At 44.9% G+C, this 21,494-nt stretch overlaps 1 protein-coding gene across 5 annotated transcripts in view; it reads left to right on the forward strand.

Moving 5' to 3' along the window:
• The window catches only part of tango6 (transport and golgi organization 6 homolog (Drosophila)), a 175,691-nt gene that overhangs the window by 116,668 nt on the left and 37,529 nt on the right, over nucleotides 1-21,494 (forward strand). The window contains exon 15 of one of the 5 annotated variants that reach the window (XM_072280063.1): nucleotides 15,229-17,065. The exons of 2 other annotated variants lie outside the window; for them this stretch is intronic. In XM_072280063.1, coding sequence (XP_072136164.1) covers nucleotides 15,229-15,281 — 53 coding nt within the window. In that variant the 3' untranslated portion in view covers nucleotides 15,282-17,065. Of the gene's footprint in view, nucleotides 1-1,432; nucleotides 1,534-11,043; nucleotides 13,017-15,228; nucleotides 17,066-21,494 lie in introns of those variants that run through there. 2 more of the 5 variants (XM_072280064.1, XM_072280062.1) reach the window with 2 other exon arrangements.

The raw sequence follows: 21,494 nt of genomic DNA on the forward strand, positions 1-21,494 counted from the left end.
CCTTTTAAATCTGCCGCGCTGCACTGCCCGACGTCACACGCCGGCGCAGTCCCGCCTCTCAGAACGCCGTTGGAGAAAAAAAATAACGAAAATTTCAAAAATGTCTTTCTCGGCACTCCCACTCAGACTCTCAGACTCCTTCTTCGAATCAATTTCCTCGCCATGTACCTGTCAAACTGTCATCTACAAATAGTTATTGTCCCTGCCTCAGCCACTTACTCTGACAGCTTGTTCAACATTCATATACCCTAGTGTAAAAAAGAAGTAAATTCTCCTCCGCTCCAGAGAAATGCTGGAGAAACTCAGCCAGCCAGACAGCTTCTATGGAAATGAAGAAACAGTCGTGGTTTCGGGCCATGTCCCTTCTTCAGGACCTTACTCCTGAACTCCTCTACTTCCTCAAATTTTTTGCTTCCTCAGGAGGCTAAAGAAATTTGGCATGTCCCCGTTGACCATTGCCAATTTTTATTGAGGCACCATAAAAAACATTCTGTCTGGAGGCATAACAGCTTGATACCTTGGTGCCAATGACATGGGTAGAAAAAGGGAGAAGGTCCTGAAGAGAGAATTCAGGGAGTTGGGTAGGAAGCTGAAAAGCAGGACCTCCAGGGTAGTAATCTCGGGATTGCTGCCTGTGCCACGTGCTAACGAGCGCAAGAGTAGCATGACCAGGCATGAGACACTGGTGTAGGGGGCAGGGCTTCAGGTTCCTGAATCAGTGGGGCCTCTTCTGGGGGAAGGTAAACGTCCAAGGATATACAGTATATTGGAAAGATAGGTTAGTAGGCAGAGGGCGTGGTGTGACCCTTTTTTTGATAGGTTTTCCTTTATTGTCCTTAGTCATCCCAGAAAAGAAACATCCTCTCTACATCTCTTTTATGACCTACCAGGATTGTGTATATTTAAATCAATAGCTTCTCACTCTTACAAACTCCAGTGAATACAAGTCCTGTCTTGTGCAACCTTTCCTCACAATGTTTGAAACTAGTGATATTTTTATTTCTGGCTCGGTTACTCTATAATCTCCCTTCATTTATTTCTTTGCTGAATTGTGAAGTTGAAAACAAGTGGAATTGGGATAGAGGGAACAAGAGGAAGACTTTGAGAGGGTGGTGAGACTAGGCTGAAAAGCCATAAGGATGATTCTAGATGAGGTGAGAATAAGGGATGAAAGGTGGCATTAAGTTTATTAACTGTTACCAAGTTCCACCCTGTAATAAATCATAGCTTGACTCAGTGCGGTTATAGTTAGGGTTGGCTTGAGCACAATGCCCAGCAGCTGTGTGAGACCACATTCTGTACGTAGGTGTGCTGTGTAGTAAGAAATGTAAATAAGAGCAAATTTGCTCTGTAAAAACACATTAAAACATTTTTTATCATCTAATTGTTGCTCTGCCAGTAGCAGGCTCTGAACTTGTACTGTGGCCCCTAGGTAATCTCAAACAAGAGAAAATCTGCAGATGCTGGAAATCTGAGCAACACACACAAAATGCTGGAGGAACTCAGCAGGCCAGGTAGCATCTATGGAAAAGAGTACAGTTGACGTTTCAATCTGAGACCCTTCATCAGGACTCCTGATGGTTTTTCATTAAATGTTGCTGCTGATCCAAATAGAAACATTCACTACTGCAGTTTACATCAGGTCAGAGTGGGGAATTGGATGGAAAGCTTGGAGTCACCCTGACACACTTTGTAAAGTGATTGTACAGCCTGCACACAAGACCGTAAGATATAGGAGCAGAATTAGGCCATTTTGGCCCATCAAGTCTGCTCTGCCATTTTATCATGGCAGATCCAATTTTCTTCTCCGTTCCAATCTCCTGCCTTCCCCTCCCTCCAAATCTCTCTTATCTCCTCATGTAACAATTCCATCAGCCAAATCATTGACATATAATCTAACAAAGAATCGGTCCCAACATAGACCCCTGCTGCTGACTAATGGAATACCACTAGTCACCGGCAGCCAACCAGAAAAGGCTTCCTTTATTCCCACTCTTTGCCACCTGCCAATCAGCCACTGCTTTATCCACACTAGTATCCTTCATGAAATACCATGGGCTCGTAGCTTGCTAAGCAGCTTCATGTGTGGCACCTTGTCAAAGGGCTTCTGAAAATCCAAGTACACAACATCAACCAATTCTCCTTTGTCTATCCTGATTAGTTGTTCTTCAAAGAATTCCAATAGATTTGTCCTTGAGGAAACCATATGGACTACATGCCTCCAAGTACCCTGAGACCTCATCCTTAATAATCCACTCCAACATCTTCCCAACCACTCAGATCAGATTAACTGATCTTTCTTCAATTTCTCTCCCTTCTTGAAGAGTAGAGTGATATTTGCCATTTTCCAGTCTTTTGGAACCATTCCAGAATCTGGTGATTCTTAAAAGATCATTACTAATGCCTCCACAATCTCTTCAGCCACCATTTTCAGAACCCTTGGGTGTACACCTTCTAGTCCACATGACTTGCCTACCATCAGACCTTTCAGTTTCCCAAGAACCTTGTCTCTAGTTATGGTAACTTCTCACACTTCATGACCCCGACACTTGGAACTTCCACCATACTGCTAGTGTCTCTCACAGTTAAGACTGATGCAAAATGCTTATCCAGTTCATCCACCATTTCGTAGTTCCCCCATTAATACCACTCCAGCATTGTTTTCCAGCAGTCTGATATCTACTCTCACCTCTCTTTTACACTTTATGTACCTAAAGAAAGTTTTGGTATCCTCTTTAATGTTATTGGCTAGCTTACTTTGGAATTCCAGTTTTACCTTAATAACTTTCTTAGTTGCGTTCAGTTGGTTTTTAAAAGCTTCCTAATCCTCTAACTTTCCACTAATGGTTGCTCTATTATATGCCTTCTCGTTGGCTTTTATGTTGGCTTGTTAGCTATGGTTGTGTCATCTTAACTTTAGAATATTTCTTCCTCTGGCATGTATATATCCTGTGCCTTTCAAATTGCTTCCAGAAATTCCACTCGTTGTTGCTCTGATGTTATCCCTGCCAGTGTTCTTTTCCGATCAATTCTGGCCAACTCTACTGTCATGGTTAGAGCATTGACTGATTGATAGGAGGCAGTGAGTGGGAATAAAAGGATCCTTTTCTGGTTGGCTGCCAGTGACTAGTGGTGTTCCGCAGGGGTCGGCATTGGGACCGCTTCTTTTTATGCTGTCTATCAATGGCTTTGTTGCCAAGTTTGCAGATGAAATGAAGATTGATAGAGGGGCAAGGAGTGTTGAGGAAACAGGTAGGCTGCAAAAGGACTTAGATTAGGAGAATGGGCAAGAAAGTGGCAAATTAAATAGAGTGTTAGAAAATGTATGGTCATGCACCGGTAGTAGAAATAAATGTGCAGACTATTTTCTAACTGGAGAGAAAATCCAAAACTATGAGATGCAAAGGGACCTGGGAGTCCTTGTGCAGAACACTCTCAAGGTTAACTTACAATTAGAGTTGGTGGTGAGAAAGGCAAATGAAATTTTAGCATTCATTTCAAGAGGTCTAGAATACAAGAGCAGGGATATGATGCTGAGGCTTTATAAGGCACTGGTGAGGCTTCACGTTGAGTAGGGCTCCTCATCTGGGAAAAGATGTGCTGGTATTGGAGAGGGTTCAGAGGAGGTTTGGAGGTTCACAAGGATGATTCTGGGAATGAAAGGGTTATCGTATGAGGAATGTCTGATAGTTCTGGGCCTGTAATTGCTCGAATTTAGAAGGATGAGGGGGAATCTCATTGAAACCTTTCGAATGCTGAAAGGCCAAGACAGAGTAGATGTGCAGAGGAAGTTTCCCATTGTTGGGGAGTCTAAGACACGAGGGCACAGCCTCAGGATAGAGGGGTGTCCATTTAAAAGAGATGCAGAGAAATTTCTTTAGCCGGAGGGTGGTGAATTTCTGGAATTTGTTACCACAGGCAGCTCTGGAGGCCAGGTTGTTTTGTGTATTTAAGGCAGACCTTGTTAAGTTCTTGATTGGACATGGCATCAAAGGTTAGCCAATAGACAATAGGTGCAGGAGTAGGCCATTCGGCCATTCGAGCCAACACCGCCATTCACTGTGATCATGGCTGATCATCCACTATCAGTATCCAGTTCATGCCTTACCCCCTTTGATTCCGCTATCTTTAAGAGCTCTACCCATCTCTTTCTTGAAAGCATCCAGAGAGTTGGCCTCCACAGCCTTCTGGGGCAGAGCATTCCATATATCCACCACTCTCTGGGTGATGAAGTTTTTCCTCAACTCCGTTCTAAATGGCCAACCCCTTATTCTTAAACTGTGGGCTCTGGTTCTGGACTCCCCCATCAGCGGGAACATGCTTCCTGTCTCCAGCGTGTCCAATCCCTTAATAATCTTATATGTTTCAATAAAATCCCCTCTCAGCCTTCTAAATTCCAGAGTATACAAGCCCAGGGAAGAAGGCCAGGCAGTGGGGCTGAGGAGGGGAAAAAAGGATCAGGCATGATTGAATGTTGGAGCAGACTCGATGGGCCAAATGGCATAATTCTGCTCCTATGTCTTTTGGTCTTACTCATCTGCAGATTTTCTCATCCTCTCTCATGCCTCTGTAGTTCCCTTTACTCCATTTAATACTGATACATCTGACTTTAGTTTCTCCTTCTCAGGTTTCAGGGTGCATTTGATCATATTATGATCACTTTACCCTCAGGGTTCCTTTACCTTAAGCTCTCTAATATATTTTGGTTCATTGCACGACACCCAGTGCAGAATAGCTGATCCCCTCGTGGGCTTAACCAATTGCTGCTCTAAAAAGTTATCTTGTAGGCACTCTAGAAATAACCTCTCCTAGAACCCAGCACCGACTTGATTTTCCAACCTACCCACATATTAAAGACCTCATGACTTGTTTTACATTGCCCTGTTGGTGTGCATTTTCAATCTCCCTTTGTAATTTGTAGCCCACATCCTTACTACTGTTTGAGGCTCTGTATATAATTTCCATCAGGGTCTTTTTACCTTTGCAGTTCCTTGGCTCCAAAGAAACATGGTTTCTTTACTGCAGATAAGATATGGAATGCAATGTGTTGCAGTGGAAGAAATATATATTTGCTACATCTGGAGGTGTGTTTGGGTCCCTAGACTGCATGATACAAGCTACAGGGGACGTTTTAGAAGCAGTGCCTAGTTTGTAATAGTTATGGAAAAAGATTGGACAGCTCCCCAAGTTAAAGTCCTAAATTTGGGCAAGGCAAATTTTGAAGGCATTAGGTTGAAACTTGCAGAGGTAGACTGGCAGAGGCTGTGTGCAAGTAAAGGGGCAAATGTCCAGTGGGTGGTTGTTAAAGTGAGATAGGAAGAGTTCAGGCCCAACACATTCCCATTAGAGTGAAGGGCGAGACTGGCAGCATCCGGGAGCTGTTAACAAAAGGGAAGAAGCATATGTAAGTTATAGACAGCTGGGTTCAAATGAATCCCTTGAAGGGTATCGGACATAAGGCTTAAGGAATACATTTAAGAATGAAATGAGGGCTACAAATGGGACATGGGATAGTCAACATGGCAGAAAGAATACAGGGGAATCATAAGATGTTCTGCACCTATATTAATAGCAAAAAGCTAACAAAGAAGGCAATAGGATCAATGTGGTCATGTGTGTGAAATCAGAGAAAGGCGAGCTCTTGAGTGGATATTTCTTATCGGTATTTGCTGTGGAGAAGATCATGGAAGCTAGGGAATTCAGTGAAGTGAATAGTTATGAATTAGAACAAATACACAACACAATAGCAGAGGTACTGGCAATGTTAAAGCATATTAAGGTGGATAAATCACAGGGCCTGACAAGTGTATTCTAGGACATTATAGAAGGTAGAGAAGACATTCCAGAGTTCCTGCAAAAGATAAGGTTTAAAAGGAGAAAATTTCAACGGGGTTCTTGTTTCAGTCGAAGCAAGCAGCTGAAGAAGGGAGTGGAAGAAATCGGGTAGAAAAAGTCTTTGTTTTTAAACACTGCTCGGGGAGTAGGGTCTTCACTGCGCAGGCGCGTGACGTAGCGCACCAAGGTTTAAAAACAGACCACCATATACAGCGGCCATCATCGGAGTGGACTGAGTCAGAGTGGGACGGCTTTGGCTCAACAGGCAGAGGCCAGGTTTGGTTCCAGTAAGTTTGTTTTGTTCAGATTGTTTAGAGTAGAGAGAATGCCAGGCAGAGTGTTGGAATGCTCCTCTTGCAGGATGTGGGAAGTCAGGGAGCCCTCCGGTGTCCCTGACAACGACACCTGCAAGAAGTGCATCCAGCTGCAGCTCCTAACAAACCGTGTTAGGGAACTGGAGCAGGAGCTAGATGACATGCGGATCATTCGGGAGAATGAGGAGATTATAGATAGTAGCTACAGGGAGGTAGTTACGCCAAAGGAGCAGAGCACAGGAAATTGGGTCACTGTCAGGCGAGGGAAGAGGAAAGGGCAGGCAGAGCAGGGTTCCCCTGTGGCCATTCCCCTCAACAACAAGTATACCGCATTGGATACTGTTGGGGGGGATGACTTACCTGGGACAAGCTGCAGTAGCCGGATCCCTGGCACTGAGTCTGGCTCTGCAGTGCAGAAGGGAGGGTGGAAAAAGGAGAGCGGTATTGATAGGGGACTCGATAGTTAGAGGTACAGATAGGAGGTTCTGTGGTCGTGACAGAGAATCCAGGATGGTTTGTTGCCTCCCGGGTGCCAGGGTCAAGGATGTCTCTGATCGATTGCATGACATTCTGAAGTGGGAGGGTGACCAGCCAGATGTCGTGGTGCACATCGGTACCAATGACATAGCAAGGAAGAGTGAGGAGGTCCTGGACAGTGAGTATAGAGAGCTTGGTAGGAAGTTGAAAAGCAGGGCCTCGAGGGTGGTAATCTCAGGATTGCTACCTGTGCTACGTGCCAGTGAGGGTAGGAATAGGATGCTCTGGAGGATGGCTGAGGAACTGGTGTAGGGGGCAGGATTTCAGATTTCAGGATAATTGGGACCTCTTCTGGGGCATATGGGACCTGTACAGGAGAGACGGGTTACACTTGAACTACAAGGGAACCAATATCCTTTCAGGGAGGTTTGTTAGTGCTATTGGGGAGGCTTTAAACTAGATTTGCAGGGGGATGGGAACCAGAGTGCCAGAGCTGACAGTGTGGCTGGGGTGAAAATAAATGATGTTAAAAGTTCAAGCAAATCTGCTAATAGAAAGGTTGTGAGTGGTGGTAAAAATCTTCTGAGGTGTATATATTTCAATGCTAGGAGTATTGCGGGGAAGGCGGATGAGTTGAGGGCGTGGATTGACACGTGGAATTATGACGTTATAGCAATTAGTGAAACTTGGCTACAGGAGGGGCAGGACTGGCAGCTTAATATTCCAGGGTTCCGATGTTTTAAATGTGATCGAGGCAGAGGAATGAAAGGTGGGGGAGTAGCATTGCCTGTTAGGGAAAATATTACAGCAGTGCTCAGGCAGGACAGATTAGAGGGCTTGTCTACTGAGTCCTTATGGGTGGAGCTGAGAAACAGGAAAGGTATGGCCACATTAGTGGGATTGTATTACAGACCACCCAATAGTCAACGAGAATTGGAAGAGCAAATCTGCAGAGAGATAGTAGGCAACTGCAGGAAACATAAAGTTGTGGTGGTAGGGGGTTATAATTTTCCATATATTGATTGGGACTCCCATACTGTTAGGGGTCTAGATGGTTTAGAGTTTGTAAAATGTGTTCAGGAAAGTTTTCTAAATCAATATATAGAGGGACCAACTGGAGGGGATGCAATATTGGATCTCCTGTTAGGAACCGAGTTAGGACAAGTGACAGAAGTCTGTGTAGGGGAGCACTTTGGTTCCAGTGATCATAACACCATTAGTTTCAACTTGATCATGGACAAGGATAGATCTGGTCCTAGGGTTGAGGTTCTTAACTGGAAGAAGGCCAAATTTGAAGAAATGAGAAAGGATCCAAAAAGCATGGATTGGGACAGGTTGTTCTCTGGCAAGGATGTGATCGGTAGGTGAGAAGCCTTCAAAGGAGAAATTTTGAGAGTGCAGAATTTGTATGTTCCTGTCAGGATTAAAGGCAAAGTGAATAGGAATAAGGAACCTTGGTTCTCAAGGGATATTGCAACTCTGATAAGGAAGAAGAAGAGTTGTATGACATGTATAGGAAGCAGGGAGTAAATCAGGTGCTTGAGGAGTATAAGATGTGCAAGAAAACACTTAAGAAAGAAATCAGGAGGGCTAAAAGAAGACATGAGGTTGCCTTGGCAGTTAAAGTGAAGGATAATCCAAAGAGCTTTTACAGGTATATTAAGAGCAAAAGGATTGTAAGGGATAAAATTGGTCCTCTTGAAGATCAGAGTGGTCGGCTATGTGCGGAACCAAAGGAAATGGGGGAGATCTGAAATAGGTTTTTTGCGTCTGTATTTACTAAGGAAACTGGCATGAAGTCTATGGAATTAAGGGAAACAAGTAGTGAGATCATGGAAACTGCACAGATCGAAAAGGAGGAGGGCCTTGCTGTCTTGAGGAAAATTAAAGTGGATAAATCCCCGGGACCTGACAGGGTGTTCCCTCGGACCTTGAAGGAGACTAGTGTTGAAATTGCAGGGCCCTGGCAGAAATATTTAAAATGTCGCTGTCTACAGGTGAGGTGCCAGAAGATTGGAGAGTGGCTCATGTTGTTCCGTTGTTTAAAAAAGGATCGAAAAGTAATCCAGGAAATTATAGGCCAGTAAGGTTAACGTCGGTAGTAGGTATGTTATTGGAGGGAGTACTAAGAGACAGAATCTACAAGCATTTGGATAAACAGGGACTTATTAGGGAGAGTCAACATGGCTTTGTGCATGGTAGGTCATGTTTGACCAATCTGTTGGAGTTTTTTGAGGAGATTACCAGGAAAGTGAATGAAGGGAAGGCAGTAGATATTGTCTACATGGACTTCAGTAAGGCCTTTGACAAGGTCCCGCATGGGAGGTTAGTTAGGAAAATTCAGTCACTAGGTATACATAGAGAGGTGGTAAATTGGATTAGACATTGGCTCAATGGAAGAAGCCAAAGAGTGGTAGTAGAGAATTGCTTCTCTGAGTGGAGGCCTGTGACTAGTGGTGTGCCACAGGGATCAGTGCTGGGTCCATTGTTATTTGTCATCTATATCAATGATCTGAATGATAATGTGGTAAATTGGATCAGCAAATTTGCTGGTGATACAAAGATTGGAGGTGTAGTTGACAGTGAGGAAAGTTTTCAGAGCCTGCAGAGGGACTTGGACCAGCTGGAAAAATGGGCTGAAAAATGGCAGATGGAGTTTAATACAGACAAGTGTGAGGTATTGCACGTTGGAAGGACAAACCAACGTAGAACATACAGGGTTAATGGTAAGGCACTGAGGAGTGCAGTGGAACAGAGGGATCTGGGAATACAGATACAAAATTCCCTGAAAGTGGCGTCACAGGTGGATAGGGTCGTAAAGAAAGCTTTTGGTACATTGGCCTTTATTAATCAAAGTATTAAGTATAAGAGCTGGAATGTTATGATGAGGTTGTATAAGGCATTGGTGAGGCCGAATCTGGAGTATTGTGTTCAGTTTTGGTCACCAAATTACAGGAAGGATATAAATAAGGTTGAAAGAGTGCAGAGAAAGTTTACAAGGATGTTGCCGGGACTTGAGAAACTCAGTTACAGAAGAAGGTTGAATAGGTTAGGACTTTATTCCCTGGAGCGTAGAAGAATGAGGGGAGATTTGATAGAGTTATATAAAATTATGATGGGTATATATAGAGTGAATGCAAGCAGGCTATTTCCACTGAGGCAAGGGGAGAAAAACTCCAGAGGACATGGGTTAAGGGTGAGGGGGGAAAAGTTTAAAGGGAACATTAGCGGGGGCTTCCTCACACAGAGTGGTGGGAGTATGGAATGAGCTGCCAGATGAGGTGGTAAATGCGGGTTCTTTTTTAACATTTAAGAATAAATTGGACAGATACATGGATGGGAGGTGTATGGAGGGATATGGTCCGTGTGCAGGTCAGTGGGACTGGGCAGAAAATGGTTCGGCACAGCCAAGAAGGGCCAAAAGGCCTGTTTCTGTGCTGCAGTTTCTATGGTTTCTATATATACATTATCTTCAACAACAGGTGAGGTGCGGGGTGGAAAAAATTGTGCCTTATTTATAAGAAAGGCTGCGAGGACAAGGTGTGGAATTACAGGCTAGTGAGCCATAATATCAGTGATAGGAAAGTTACTTGGCGGGGTTCTGAGATATAGGGTTACCTGCATTTGGAAAGGCAGAGACTGAGGTAGTCAGCATGACCTTGTGTGTAGGAAACCATGTCTACAAATTTGATTGCTTTTGAAGAGATGGCAGAGAGAACTGATGAGGGCAGGGTGATGGATGTTGTCTACTGGACTTCAGCACGCACTTTGCCAAGGTCCCACATGGCAGGCTGGTCAGGAAGAGTTGATCATATGGGATCTAGAGTGCGATAGTCAATTTGATGCCGAACTGGACTGCAGCAGTCAGAAGTGGTAGTTGAGGATTGTTTTTCAGTTTGGAGGCTGTGACCAGTGGTGGTGATCATCCATACGAACGATCTGGATAAGACTGTTCTTGGTGTGGTTAGTATGTTCGTGGATGACAAGCCTTTGACAAAGTCCCACATGGCAGCCTGGACCAGAAAGTTTTGTCACTTGACTAAACAGAATGAAGTAGTAAATTGGAATTAATATTTCTTTATTGAGAGAAGCCAGAGGTGGTAGTAGATGCTTTCATGTGAATTAGAACAAATGCACAACACAACAGCAGAGGTACTGGCAATGTTAAAGCATATTAAGTTGTTAAAGCATGGTTAGTTGGACTAGGAGATTTACCCTGGATGCGAGGGGTGACCCCTGTGCCTAGCATCACTTTACAGGCATACAGTCAATCTATGTATATAAATTATTTTATGCATTTATATTTATTGTTTTTATTATTGTGCTCTTTATCTATTATCTATTATGTTTTTTTTTCATGTTGGTTCAGATCCAGAGTAACAATTATTTCTTTCTGCTTGTTTACACTTGTTTACAGGAAAAGACATTAAATGATCTTGAAATCTCTGGAGGTATATAAAGCCAGGAGGGTCACAGATATTGTGAATGGTCACAATCTGCTTTTCAGGGAAGGGGAGTGCACAGGTTTCGATGTTGTGCATTGTTTCTTCTTGACTGTTATAACCCCTGGCTTCAGGCACCAGTGAAAAAGACAGGAGAATGTGGGGAGGGGGAAGCAAGAAGCATAGCAATGGGCCATTCAGCCCAACGCATTCATACTGACCAAGTGGAGAAGGTTTGGTGAGTGGGAAAATGGGACACAGCAGGTATGGATTCCACCCCCATCGATGACCCCTTCTCCCGTCTTCAACCCTCCTCTTCTTCATGGACACCCCGCTCTGGTCTTCTGCCTGCTCTGGATCTCTTTATTGCTAACTGCCGACGGGACATCAACCGTCTCGACTTCACCGCACCTTGTCCCCATTCTAACCTCACTCCTTCGGAACGCTCTGCTCTCCACTCCCTCCGCACTAATCCTAACTTTATTATTAAACCCGCCGATAAGGGGAGTGCTGTTGTAGTCTGGCGTACTGACCTCTACCTTGCCGAGGCACAGCGACAACTCGCGGATACCTCCTCTTATTTACCCCTGGATCGTGACCCCACTAAGGAGCACCAGGCCATTGTCTCCCACACCATCACGGACTTTATCCGCTCAGGGGATCTCCCATCCACTGCTACCGACCTTATAGTTTCCACACCTTGCACTTCCCGTTTCTACCTCCTACCCAAGACCCACAAACCTGCCTGTCCTGGCAGACCTATTGTCTCAGCTTCCTCCTGCCCCACCAAACTCGTTTCTGCATACCTCGACACGGTTTTATCCCCCCTTGTTCAATCCCTTCCTACCTATGTTCGTGACACTTCTCACGCTCTTAAACTTTTCGATGATTTTAAGTTCCCTGGCCCCCACCACTTTGTTTTCACCATGGATGTCCAGTCCCTATATACTTCCATTCCCCATCAGGAAGGTCTCAAAGCTCTACGCTTCTTTTTGTATTCCAGACCTAATCAGTTCCCCTCTACCACCACTCTGCTCCATCTAGCGGAATTAGTCCTTACTCTTAATAATTTCTCCTTTGGCTCCTCCCACTTCTTCCAAACTAAAGGTGTAGCTATGGGCACCCGTATGGGTCCTAGCTATGCCTGCTTTTTTGTTGGCTTTGTGGAACAATCTATGTTCCGTGCCTATTCTGGTATCTGTCCCCCACTTTTCCTTCGCTACATCGACAACTGCATTGGCGCTGCTTCCTGCCCGCATGCTGAGCTCGTTGACTTTATTAACTTTGCCTCCAACTTTCACCCTGCCCTCAAGTTTACCTGGTCCATTTCCGACACCTCCCTCCCCTTTCTAGATCTTTCTGTCTCTGAAGACAGCTTATCCACTGATGTCTACTATAAGCCTACTGACTCTCATAGCTATCTGGACTATTCCTCTTCTCACCCTGTCTCTTGCAAAAACGCCATCCCCTTCTCGCAATTCCTCCGTCTCTGCCGCATCTGCTCTCAGGATGAGGCTTTTCATTCTAGGACGAGAGAGATGTCTTCCTTTTTTAAAGAAAGAGGCTTCCCTTCCTCCACTATCAACTCTGCTCTTAAATGCATCTCCCCCATTTCACGTACATCTGCTCTCACTCCATCCTCCCGCCGCCCCACTAGGAATAGGGTTCCCCTGGTCCTCACCTACCACCCCACCAGCCTCCGGGTCCAACGTACTATTCTCCGTAACTTCCGCCACCTCCAACGGGATCCCACCACTAAGCACATCTTTCCCTCCCCACCTCTCTCTGCATTCCGCAGGGATCGCTCCCTACGCAACTCCCTTGTCCATTCGTCCCCCCCATCCCTCCCCACTGATCTCCCTCCTGGCACTTATCCGTGTAAGCGGAACAAGTGCTACACATGCCCTTACACTTCCTCCCTTACCACCATTCAGGGCCCCAAACAGTCCTTCCAGGTGAGGCGACACTTCACCTGTGAGTCGGCTGGGGTGATATACTGCGTCCGGTGCTCCCGATGTGGCCTTTTATATATTGGCGAGACCCGACGCAGACTGGGAGACCGCTTTGCTGAACACCTACGCTCTGTCCGCCAGAGAAAGCAGGATCTCCCAGTGGCCACACATTTTAATTCCACATCCCATTCCCATTCTGACATGTCTATCCACGGCCTCCTCTACTGTAAAGATGATGCCACACTCAAGTTGGAGGAACAACACCTTATATTCCGTCTGGGTAGCCTCCAACCTGACGGCATGAACATCGACTTCTCTAACTTCCGCTTATGCCCCACCTCCCCCTCGTACCCCATCTGTTACTTATTTCTATACACACATTCTTTCTCTCACTCTCCTTTTTCTCCCTCTGTCCCTCTGACTATACCCCTTGCCCATCCTCTGGGTCCCCCCCCCCCGTCTTTCTCCCTGGGCCTCCTGTCCCATGATCCTCTCGTATCCCTTTTGCCTATCACCTGTCCAGCTCTTGGCTCCATCCCTCCCCCTCCTGTCTTCTCCTATCATTTTGGATCTCCCCCTCCCCCTCCTACTTTCAAATCCCTTACTCACTCTTCCTTTAGTTAGTCCTGACGAAGGGTCTCAGCCTGAAACGTCGACTGCACCTCTTCCTAGAGATGCTGCCTGGCCTGCTGCGTTCACCAGCAACTTTTATGTGTGTTGCATGGATTCATTTAAATGTTTTTGTTTGCAGCTTTTGTGTTTGTGAACAGTATGTATTTCTGAATTACCCTCATCAACCTGGTGATTAATCTGAGTGCTTTGAAGACTGATACGTGATATTTTACCTCTATTGTGAGAGCAGTTTCTCAATAGTATGACACAATGTAAACACAGTCTGCACTGGTTACTACTACTCTGATGCGTCAATGTCAGATTTCCAGCAGCCTTGTGCTTGTCAGTCACGACATTTCTGAGAAGCTAGAGGGGTTCTGCAGAGGCCTCACAGTGTAGTTGAGGGAAAGGACAAATCACTTTCAATGAGGCTTGAAGAAGTTCCCAAGAATCAGTCTTATCAAATGTGGGAGGATTTAATTTCAGTTTGAAATAAGAGTTTTAATCTAGAAAATTCACCTGACATTCGAGCTGATGTGGGGATGAATGAGTGGTTTTGAAACAGTGGCTGGAGTGCATTTTGTTCCTCTACTTTCCGCAGAGAGCTGTTTGAAACAGCATCTGCCATCTTTCGCGAGCAACACAGAGTGAGATGTGGAGAGGTTGGAGGTGCAAGGTCGATAGCATCTGTGGGTAGAGAAGCTCAGTTAATGTTTCAAGTCAGTAACTTTTTGTAGGGTCGAAATAGGCCCTTCGGACTGACATACATGCAAGGTGACTTCTTCAGTTGGTCTCATTTGCCTGTGTTCGGCCCATATCTCTCTCACTGGACTGAGTGTGGGTGCTCTGTGAAATGATCGCCCTGTTCGTGCTTGGTCTCATTGGTGAAGGAGTCCACATCGGGAGCACCAGATACAGTTCAGGTGAATCTCTGTCTCACCTGGAGGGGCTGATGAGGTCCTGGGATCAGGGTGGGAGTGGTGGCGACACATGTTTCACTTCCTGTGAAGGGCGGGGAAGTGCCAGGGGTCAGGGAGGGATGAATGGACCAGAAGTTACGGAACAAGTGGTCCTTTTGGAAGGTGGACAGGTGTGGAAAGGAGATGAGATTTGGCCACCAGCCAAAGTTTTATCAGCTGCATTGTGAATTTCCACTTTTTCTAATGAATCCCTAACTGAAAAAGTGTAGCCTTTCAACTGAGCTCCCAAGTTCCTTCTGTACATCAGTGTTCACAGTTCTCCGGGATTTATTGTATATTTTTATCTTACATTTGACCATCCAAGTTATATACCTCACACTTGTCTATTTGCCATTTCTCCACCCAACTTTCCAACTGGTCTATATCCTGTTGAATCTTTTGACAACCTTCATCACTATCTACAACTCCTCCAATGTTTTGTCATCTGTGACGTTACCAATCCGACCATCTCCATTTTCATCCAAAACATTTACATCATCAACAGCAGAAGTCCCAGCACTGAATGCCACTGGTCACAAGCCTCCAGTCAGAAAAACGGGTCTCTGTCTCTATCTCTATCACGAGTTCTGATGCAATGTGTTGTCCTGAAACATCGACCATTCTTTTGCCTCCACAGATTCTGCTCGACCCACTGAGTTCGTTATGCATCTGCAGTCTATTGTGTTGTAGACACTTCCACCTGCACCTTCAGCCTGTCTTTTATGACCAAGCCGATTCTAGATCCAATTTACCATGTATCTTGTGGCTTATACCTGCCCATTTTGAGGGACTTTGTAGAATGCTTTAAAGTCCATGTAGACGACATATACTGGCAGTCCCTCATCAATGATTCCTCAAGAAAAACTCAACTTAAATTTGTGAGATGGGACCTTCCCTACACAAAGTCATCCTGACTAACCCGAAGAAGTCCCGATGACGGGTCTCGACCTGAACTGTAATGTCCTGGTCTGTTTTGGTTGTTCTTCTTAAATATAGTAAGAAAATTGACTATTTTGAACCCTCTATTGCCTTGCCCATAGCAAAGTGAATACAAAGACCTTTAAGGCCCGGCAGTCCCCTTCCTTTCTTCCCTCAGTACCCTGGGACAGATGCTGTCAGGCACTTTAATGCTTGTCCAGAGACCCAACACATCCACCTCCTTCATATCAACCCTACCTTTACCATCATCCATGCCTTCCTCCTTGGTAAAGTACTCACTAAAGATCTTGCCCACTTCCTTTGGCTCCAGGCAGAGAGATTCCTGCCTCAGTCAAGAAGCCCTGCTCTTTCCCTTACTGTCCTCACTCCTCAAAAAGAAGTATCAAGTGCCTTGGGGATTTACATACTTCAACTTGCCAAGGACAATTTATGGTTCTTTCTGGCTCTTCTGATTTTCATGTTCACACTCCTTCCTGCTTCCACATCCTACACCTTATTTGTGCTTCCTTTACAATTTGGACTAAAATTACAGTGTTTGTTGTGTTCCCCTAGCATTCGAACATGTCAATTCTTCCACATTTAAAACTTGCCAGTTAGAATATTGGCTGTGGTGGGTGAGCAGTATGATGTGCCTTGTTGTAATGTTGTGTGATTGAAAAGCTACACCTCAGGCAAATCATTTCCATATTTTCTGGGATTGCTCTAAATTAAGTCTATTTTGGGAAGGTATTCATAGAACATTAGTTAAGGTACTTAGGTCCCAGATACCTCTGAACTTTGAGACGCTTTATTTGGGGCATGTATTGTTTCTTGAACAGAAGGAAGCTATAAAGTTACTGCAGGCCCTCTTAGCGGCAAGTAGGAAATCAATTACTAGAAAGTGGCTAAATCCAATACCACCTACGTTAGAAGACTGGCACGAAATTATCTTGGAAATATTTAAAATGGAAAAGTTGACTTACTCCCTGAGAATTCAAAAAGAAAAATTTTATCAAATCTGGAATAAATGGATTGAATATATAACCCCAATGCAAGCAGACTTTGACTCTCCTAATGATTTATACTGCTCTTCTCATCAACACAGTAATATTGCTAATGTAAGCACCCCTAGTCTAAATGTCTTTTTTTTTGTTTTCTTTTGGAAAATAGAGAATTAACACAAGTAAAGGGAAAGATTTGGTAAAGGGATAAAAAATGAAAAAATTAAGTAAATAAGTACATAGGGATTAGATAACTATGTCTGCGGGCAGGAGCAAGCATTAACAAATTAGGATATAAACACCTACAATGGTTGTTACATAGGCTTATATACAACATTTTGGACCAGTGGAAATGGTCCAGAAGAGTTATATGGAAACTATTATTACCATTTTTCTTAACAACTAATTCCATTACTTAGCCTAATAGATTAGTATTACCACAGTACATAATTATCTATTTAAGTGTCTAATTTTCTTTTATATCATCTCAATGTGTACTTAAGAATGTATAAATAATTGTAGTTTTATACATATCAAAAAATGGAAAAGGTTATATGTGTGAAAAAAGTACATGATATTTGTGAATTCCTTATCCAAATAAAAATAGAATTAAAAAAAAATAAAAGCTACACCTGGGTAAGTGTAAATGCGTGGTATGGGCTTGTCAGGCTGGATGTTACACCTGGGTAAGTGTAACTGGGTGGTGTGGGCTTGTCAGGTTGGATGTTACACCTGGGTAAGTGTAAATGCGTGGTATGGGCTTGTCAGGCTGGATGTTACACCTGGGTAAGTGTAACTGGCTGGTGTGGGCTTGTCAGGTTGGATGTTACACCTGGATAAGTGAAACTGGGTGGTGTGGGCTTGTCAGGTTGGATGTTACACCTGGGTAAGTGTAAATGCGTGGTGTCGGCTTGTCAGGTTGGATGTTACACCTGGGTAAGTGCAAATGCGTGGTGTGGGCTTGTCAGGTTGGATGTTACACCTGGGTAAGTGTAACTGGGTGGTGTGGGCTTGTCAGGTTGGATGTTACACCTGGGTAAGTGTAAATACGTGGTGTGGGCTTGTCAGGTTGGATGTTACACCTGGGTAAGTGTAACTGGGTGGTGTGGGCTTGTCAGGTTGCATGTTACACCTGGGTGGTGTGGGCTTCTCAGGTTGCATGTGACACCTGGGTAAGTGTAAATGCGTGGTGTGGGCTTGTCAGGTTGGATGTTACACCTGGGTAAGTGTAAGTGCGTGGTGTGGGCTTGTCAGGTTGGATGTTACACCTGGGTAAGTGTAACTGGGTGGTGTGGGCTTGTCAGGTTGTATGTTAAACCTGGGTAAGTGTAAATGCGTGGTGTGGGCTTGTCAGGTTGGATGTTACACTTGGGTAAGTGTAAATGCGTGGTGTGGGCTTGTCAGGTTGCATGTTACACCTGGGTAAGTGTAACTAGGTGGTTTGGGCTTGTCAGGTTGGATGTTACACCTGGGTAAGTGTAAATGCGTGGTGTGGGTTTGTCAGGTTGGATGTTACACCAGGGTAGGTGTAACTGGGTGGTGTGGGCTTGTCAGGTTGCATGTTACACCTGGGTAAGTGTAAATGCGTGGTGTGGGCTTGTCAGGTTGGATGTTACACCTGGGTAAGTGTAACTGGGTGGTGTGGGCTTGTCAGGTTGGATGTTACACCTGGGTAAGTGTAAATGCGTGGTGTGGGCTTGTCAGGTTGGATGTTACACCTGGGTGGTGTGGGCTTGTAAGGTTGGATGTTACACCTGGGTAGGTGTAAATGCGTGGTGTGGGCTTGTCAGGTTGGATGTTACACCTGGGTAAGTGTAACTGGGTGGTGTGGGCTTGTCAGGTTGGATGTTACACCTGGGTAAGTGTAAATGCGTGGTGTGGACTTGTCAGGTTGGATGTTACACCTGGGTAAGTGTAACTGGGTGGTGTGGGCTTGTCAGGTTGGATGTTACACCTGGGTAAGTGTAACTGGGTGGTGTGGGCTTGTCAGGTTGGATGTTACACCTGGGTGGTGTGGGCTTGTCAGGTTGGATGTTACACCTGGGTAAGTGTAAATGCGTGGTGTGGGCTTGTCAGGTTGGATGTTACACCTGGGTAAGTGTAAATGCGTGGTGTGGGCTTGTCAGGTTGGATGTTACACCTGGGTAAGTGCAAATGCGTGGTTTGGGCTTGTCAGGTTGCATGTTACACCTGGGTAAGTGTAAATGCGTGGTGTGGGCTTGTCAGGTTGGATGTTACACCTGGGTAAATGTAACTGGGTGGTGTGGGCTTGTCAGGTTGGATGTTACACCTGGGTAAGTGAAACTGGGTGGTGTGGGCTTGTCAGGTTGGATGTTACACCTGGGTAAGTGTAACTGGGTGGTGTGGGCTTGTCAGGTTGGATGTTACACCTGGGTGGTGTGGGCTTGTCAGGTTGGATGTTACACCTGGGTAAGTGTAAATGCGTGGTGTGGGCTTGTCAGGTTGGATGTTACACCTGGGTAAGTGTAAATGCGTGATGTGGGCTTTTCAGGTTGGATGTTACACCTGGGTAAGTGTAACTGGGTGGTGTGGGCTTGTCAGGTTGGATGTTACACCTGGGTAAGTGTAACCAGGTGTTGCGGGCTCGTCAGGCTGGAAGGAACTGTTACCATACTGTATCCCTAAATAAAATTTAGAAAATAGGATTAATGAATTTGGTACTTTGAGCTGTTTTGCCATTCTACAAGATCACATTAACTTCTTCTGAAGCCCATCTCCCCTCCTGTTGACAGCAGCTCACCAGAGTCCTCTGTTCTGGGCCAGTCTTTCAGTGTTTCAAAGTGTAGCCCATTGAAGATCCTTCCTCTCCCAGGATGAAGTCTTTAGAGCCTCTGTTGACATTTCTGTAGTGCTGGGTTCTTATGGAATGGAGTTGCTTGCCCCATGTCCACCCCTCCTGCTCTCACAGTTGTGTTTAGGACTGTCCATGGTAGATTAAGATCACAGCTAGTCTGTACCTAAACTCCTGATTAAAGAGAGGGAGTTCCACACACTCTTTGCAAAACTGATTCTTCACCCCCCAACTGTGGCCTGGCCCTGTCTTTGTGGTTGAACCTGTCACTTCCAGAACATTCTCTTTGTACTATTAAACCCTTCCAGCATTTTTAAAACCTCATTCACACCTTACCCCTTTAAACTCATGGGAACCAAACAAATGTGTGTGAGCAGTCCCTGAATCACTTATTTCCCAGAGTTGTGACATTTCCCTGTAATTATGAACATTACAGCTCAGTCTAGCCCTGTCAAGTCTCAACAAGACCAACTTTGCATCTAGTTATTCTACATACTTGTGAATAATTTCCATTCCCTGAAACACTTGAATGAAGCAATTGCCTTGACTTCATTGCCTCGATCTTGAGACCTCATAATTACGGTTTCTCTGTTAATGCTTGTGAACCTTGAATTGATTCAGGTCAAAATAAAGCAATTAAAATCAGCATCGCGCTATCAATCCCTTGAAGGAAAACACTCCTGTGACTCTTTACCTGGGCACACAGTAAAGCTTCCCTGCTGTCTCATCATGTGGGTTTACAGTCAGTGGCCATTTTGTTAGGTACTCCTGTGTACCTGCTTGTTTATGCAAATTTATAAGACCGATCTGTAAGACATAGGGGCAGAATTAGGCCATTCGGATCATTTAGTTTGCTCAGCCATTCCATCCGTGCCGGGTTGAACGTCGAGCTAGCCATTCGGCCTCATAAACAAAACAAGGGTCAAGTCAGGAACGTTTATATCGTGACCCAGTTAATCCGAAAGGAGACCAATCCTGACATCACGCGCCAGGCAAGAATGGCTGACTGTCTGGTGCAACATGCTAAAAAAAAAGCCATTCATTCATGGGTGATTTATTATCACTTTCCATCCCATTCTTCTGCCTTCTCCCTGCAACCTTTGATACCCTGATTAATCAAGAACCTGCCGGAAGGATGTTCAATTACATCCAGCCACCTTAGGGACTCCAGATTTGCTGTCTGTGTTTTCTCCCGTAGCCTCATTCTCTCCCACGAGGGCACATTAAGTATAAATATGTCTATTAAATAGTTATGTTAAAGTAGGTAGTGCAAAGTAACAGAAATAAAAAAGTTGTGAGGTAGAGTTCATGGACTGAATTTAGAAATCAGATGGCAGAGAGAAAGAAGCTGTTCCTGAATTGCTGAGTGTGTGCCTTTAGGCTTCTGTGCCTCCTTTCCGATGGTAACAGTGTGAAGAGGACATGTCCTGGTGCTGGGAATCCTTAATGATGGATGCCGCCTTTCTAAGGCACCGCTCCGTGAAGGTGTCTTAGATACTACAGAGGCTGGTACCCATGATAGAGCTGACTAATTTTACAAGTTTCTGCAACTTATTTCGATCTTATGCAGTAGCCTCTCCCCTCAATAGCAGACAGTGACACAGTCAGTCAGAATGCTCTCCACGGTACATTTGTAGAACTTTTCAAGTGTGTTAATTGACAAACTAAATCTCCTCAAACTCCTAATGAAATATAGCCCTATCTTGCTTTCTGTATAGCTGCATCAATATGTTGCATCCAGGTTAGGTCCTCAGAGATCTTGACACCCAGGAACTTGAAATTGCTCATTCTCCCCACTTCTGATCCCTCTAGGAGGACTGGCTTGTGTTCCCCTCTCTTACCCTTCCTGAGTCCACAATCAGCTCTTTGGTCTTGCTGAAGTTGTGCAAGGTTGTTTCTGCGACACCTCTGATATATCTTGCCCTTTTGTCACCATCTGAATTATGCCAACAATGGTTGTATCATCAACAAATTTATAGACGCTTTTGATCTATACTTAGCCACACAGAAATAGGTGTAGAGAGTAGAGCGGTGGGCTAAGCACACATTCCTGCGGAGTGCCAAGTGTTAATTGCCAGCGAGGTGGAGATGTTATTTCCAATCCACGCAGATTATGGTCTTCCGATTACGAAGTCAAGAATCCAGTTGCAGAGGGAGGTACAGAGGTCTACA

The sequence above is a fragment of the Mobula birostris genome, chromosome 15, assembly GCF_030028105.1.
Source record: "Mobula birostris isolate sMobBir1 chromosome 15, sMobBir1.hap1, whole genome shotgun sequence".
Taxonomy (NCBI): domain Eukaryota; kingdom Metazoa; phylum Chordata; class Chondrichthyes; order Myliobatiformes; family Myliobatidae; genus Mobula; species Mobula birostris.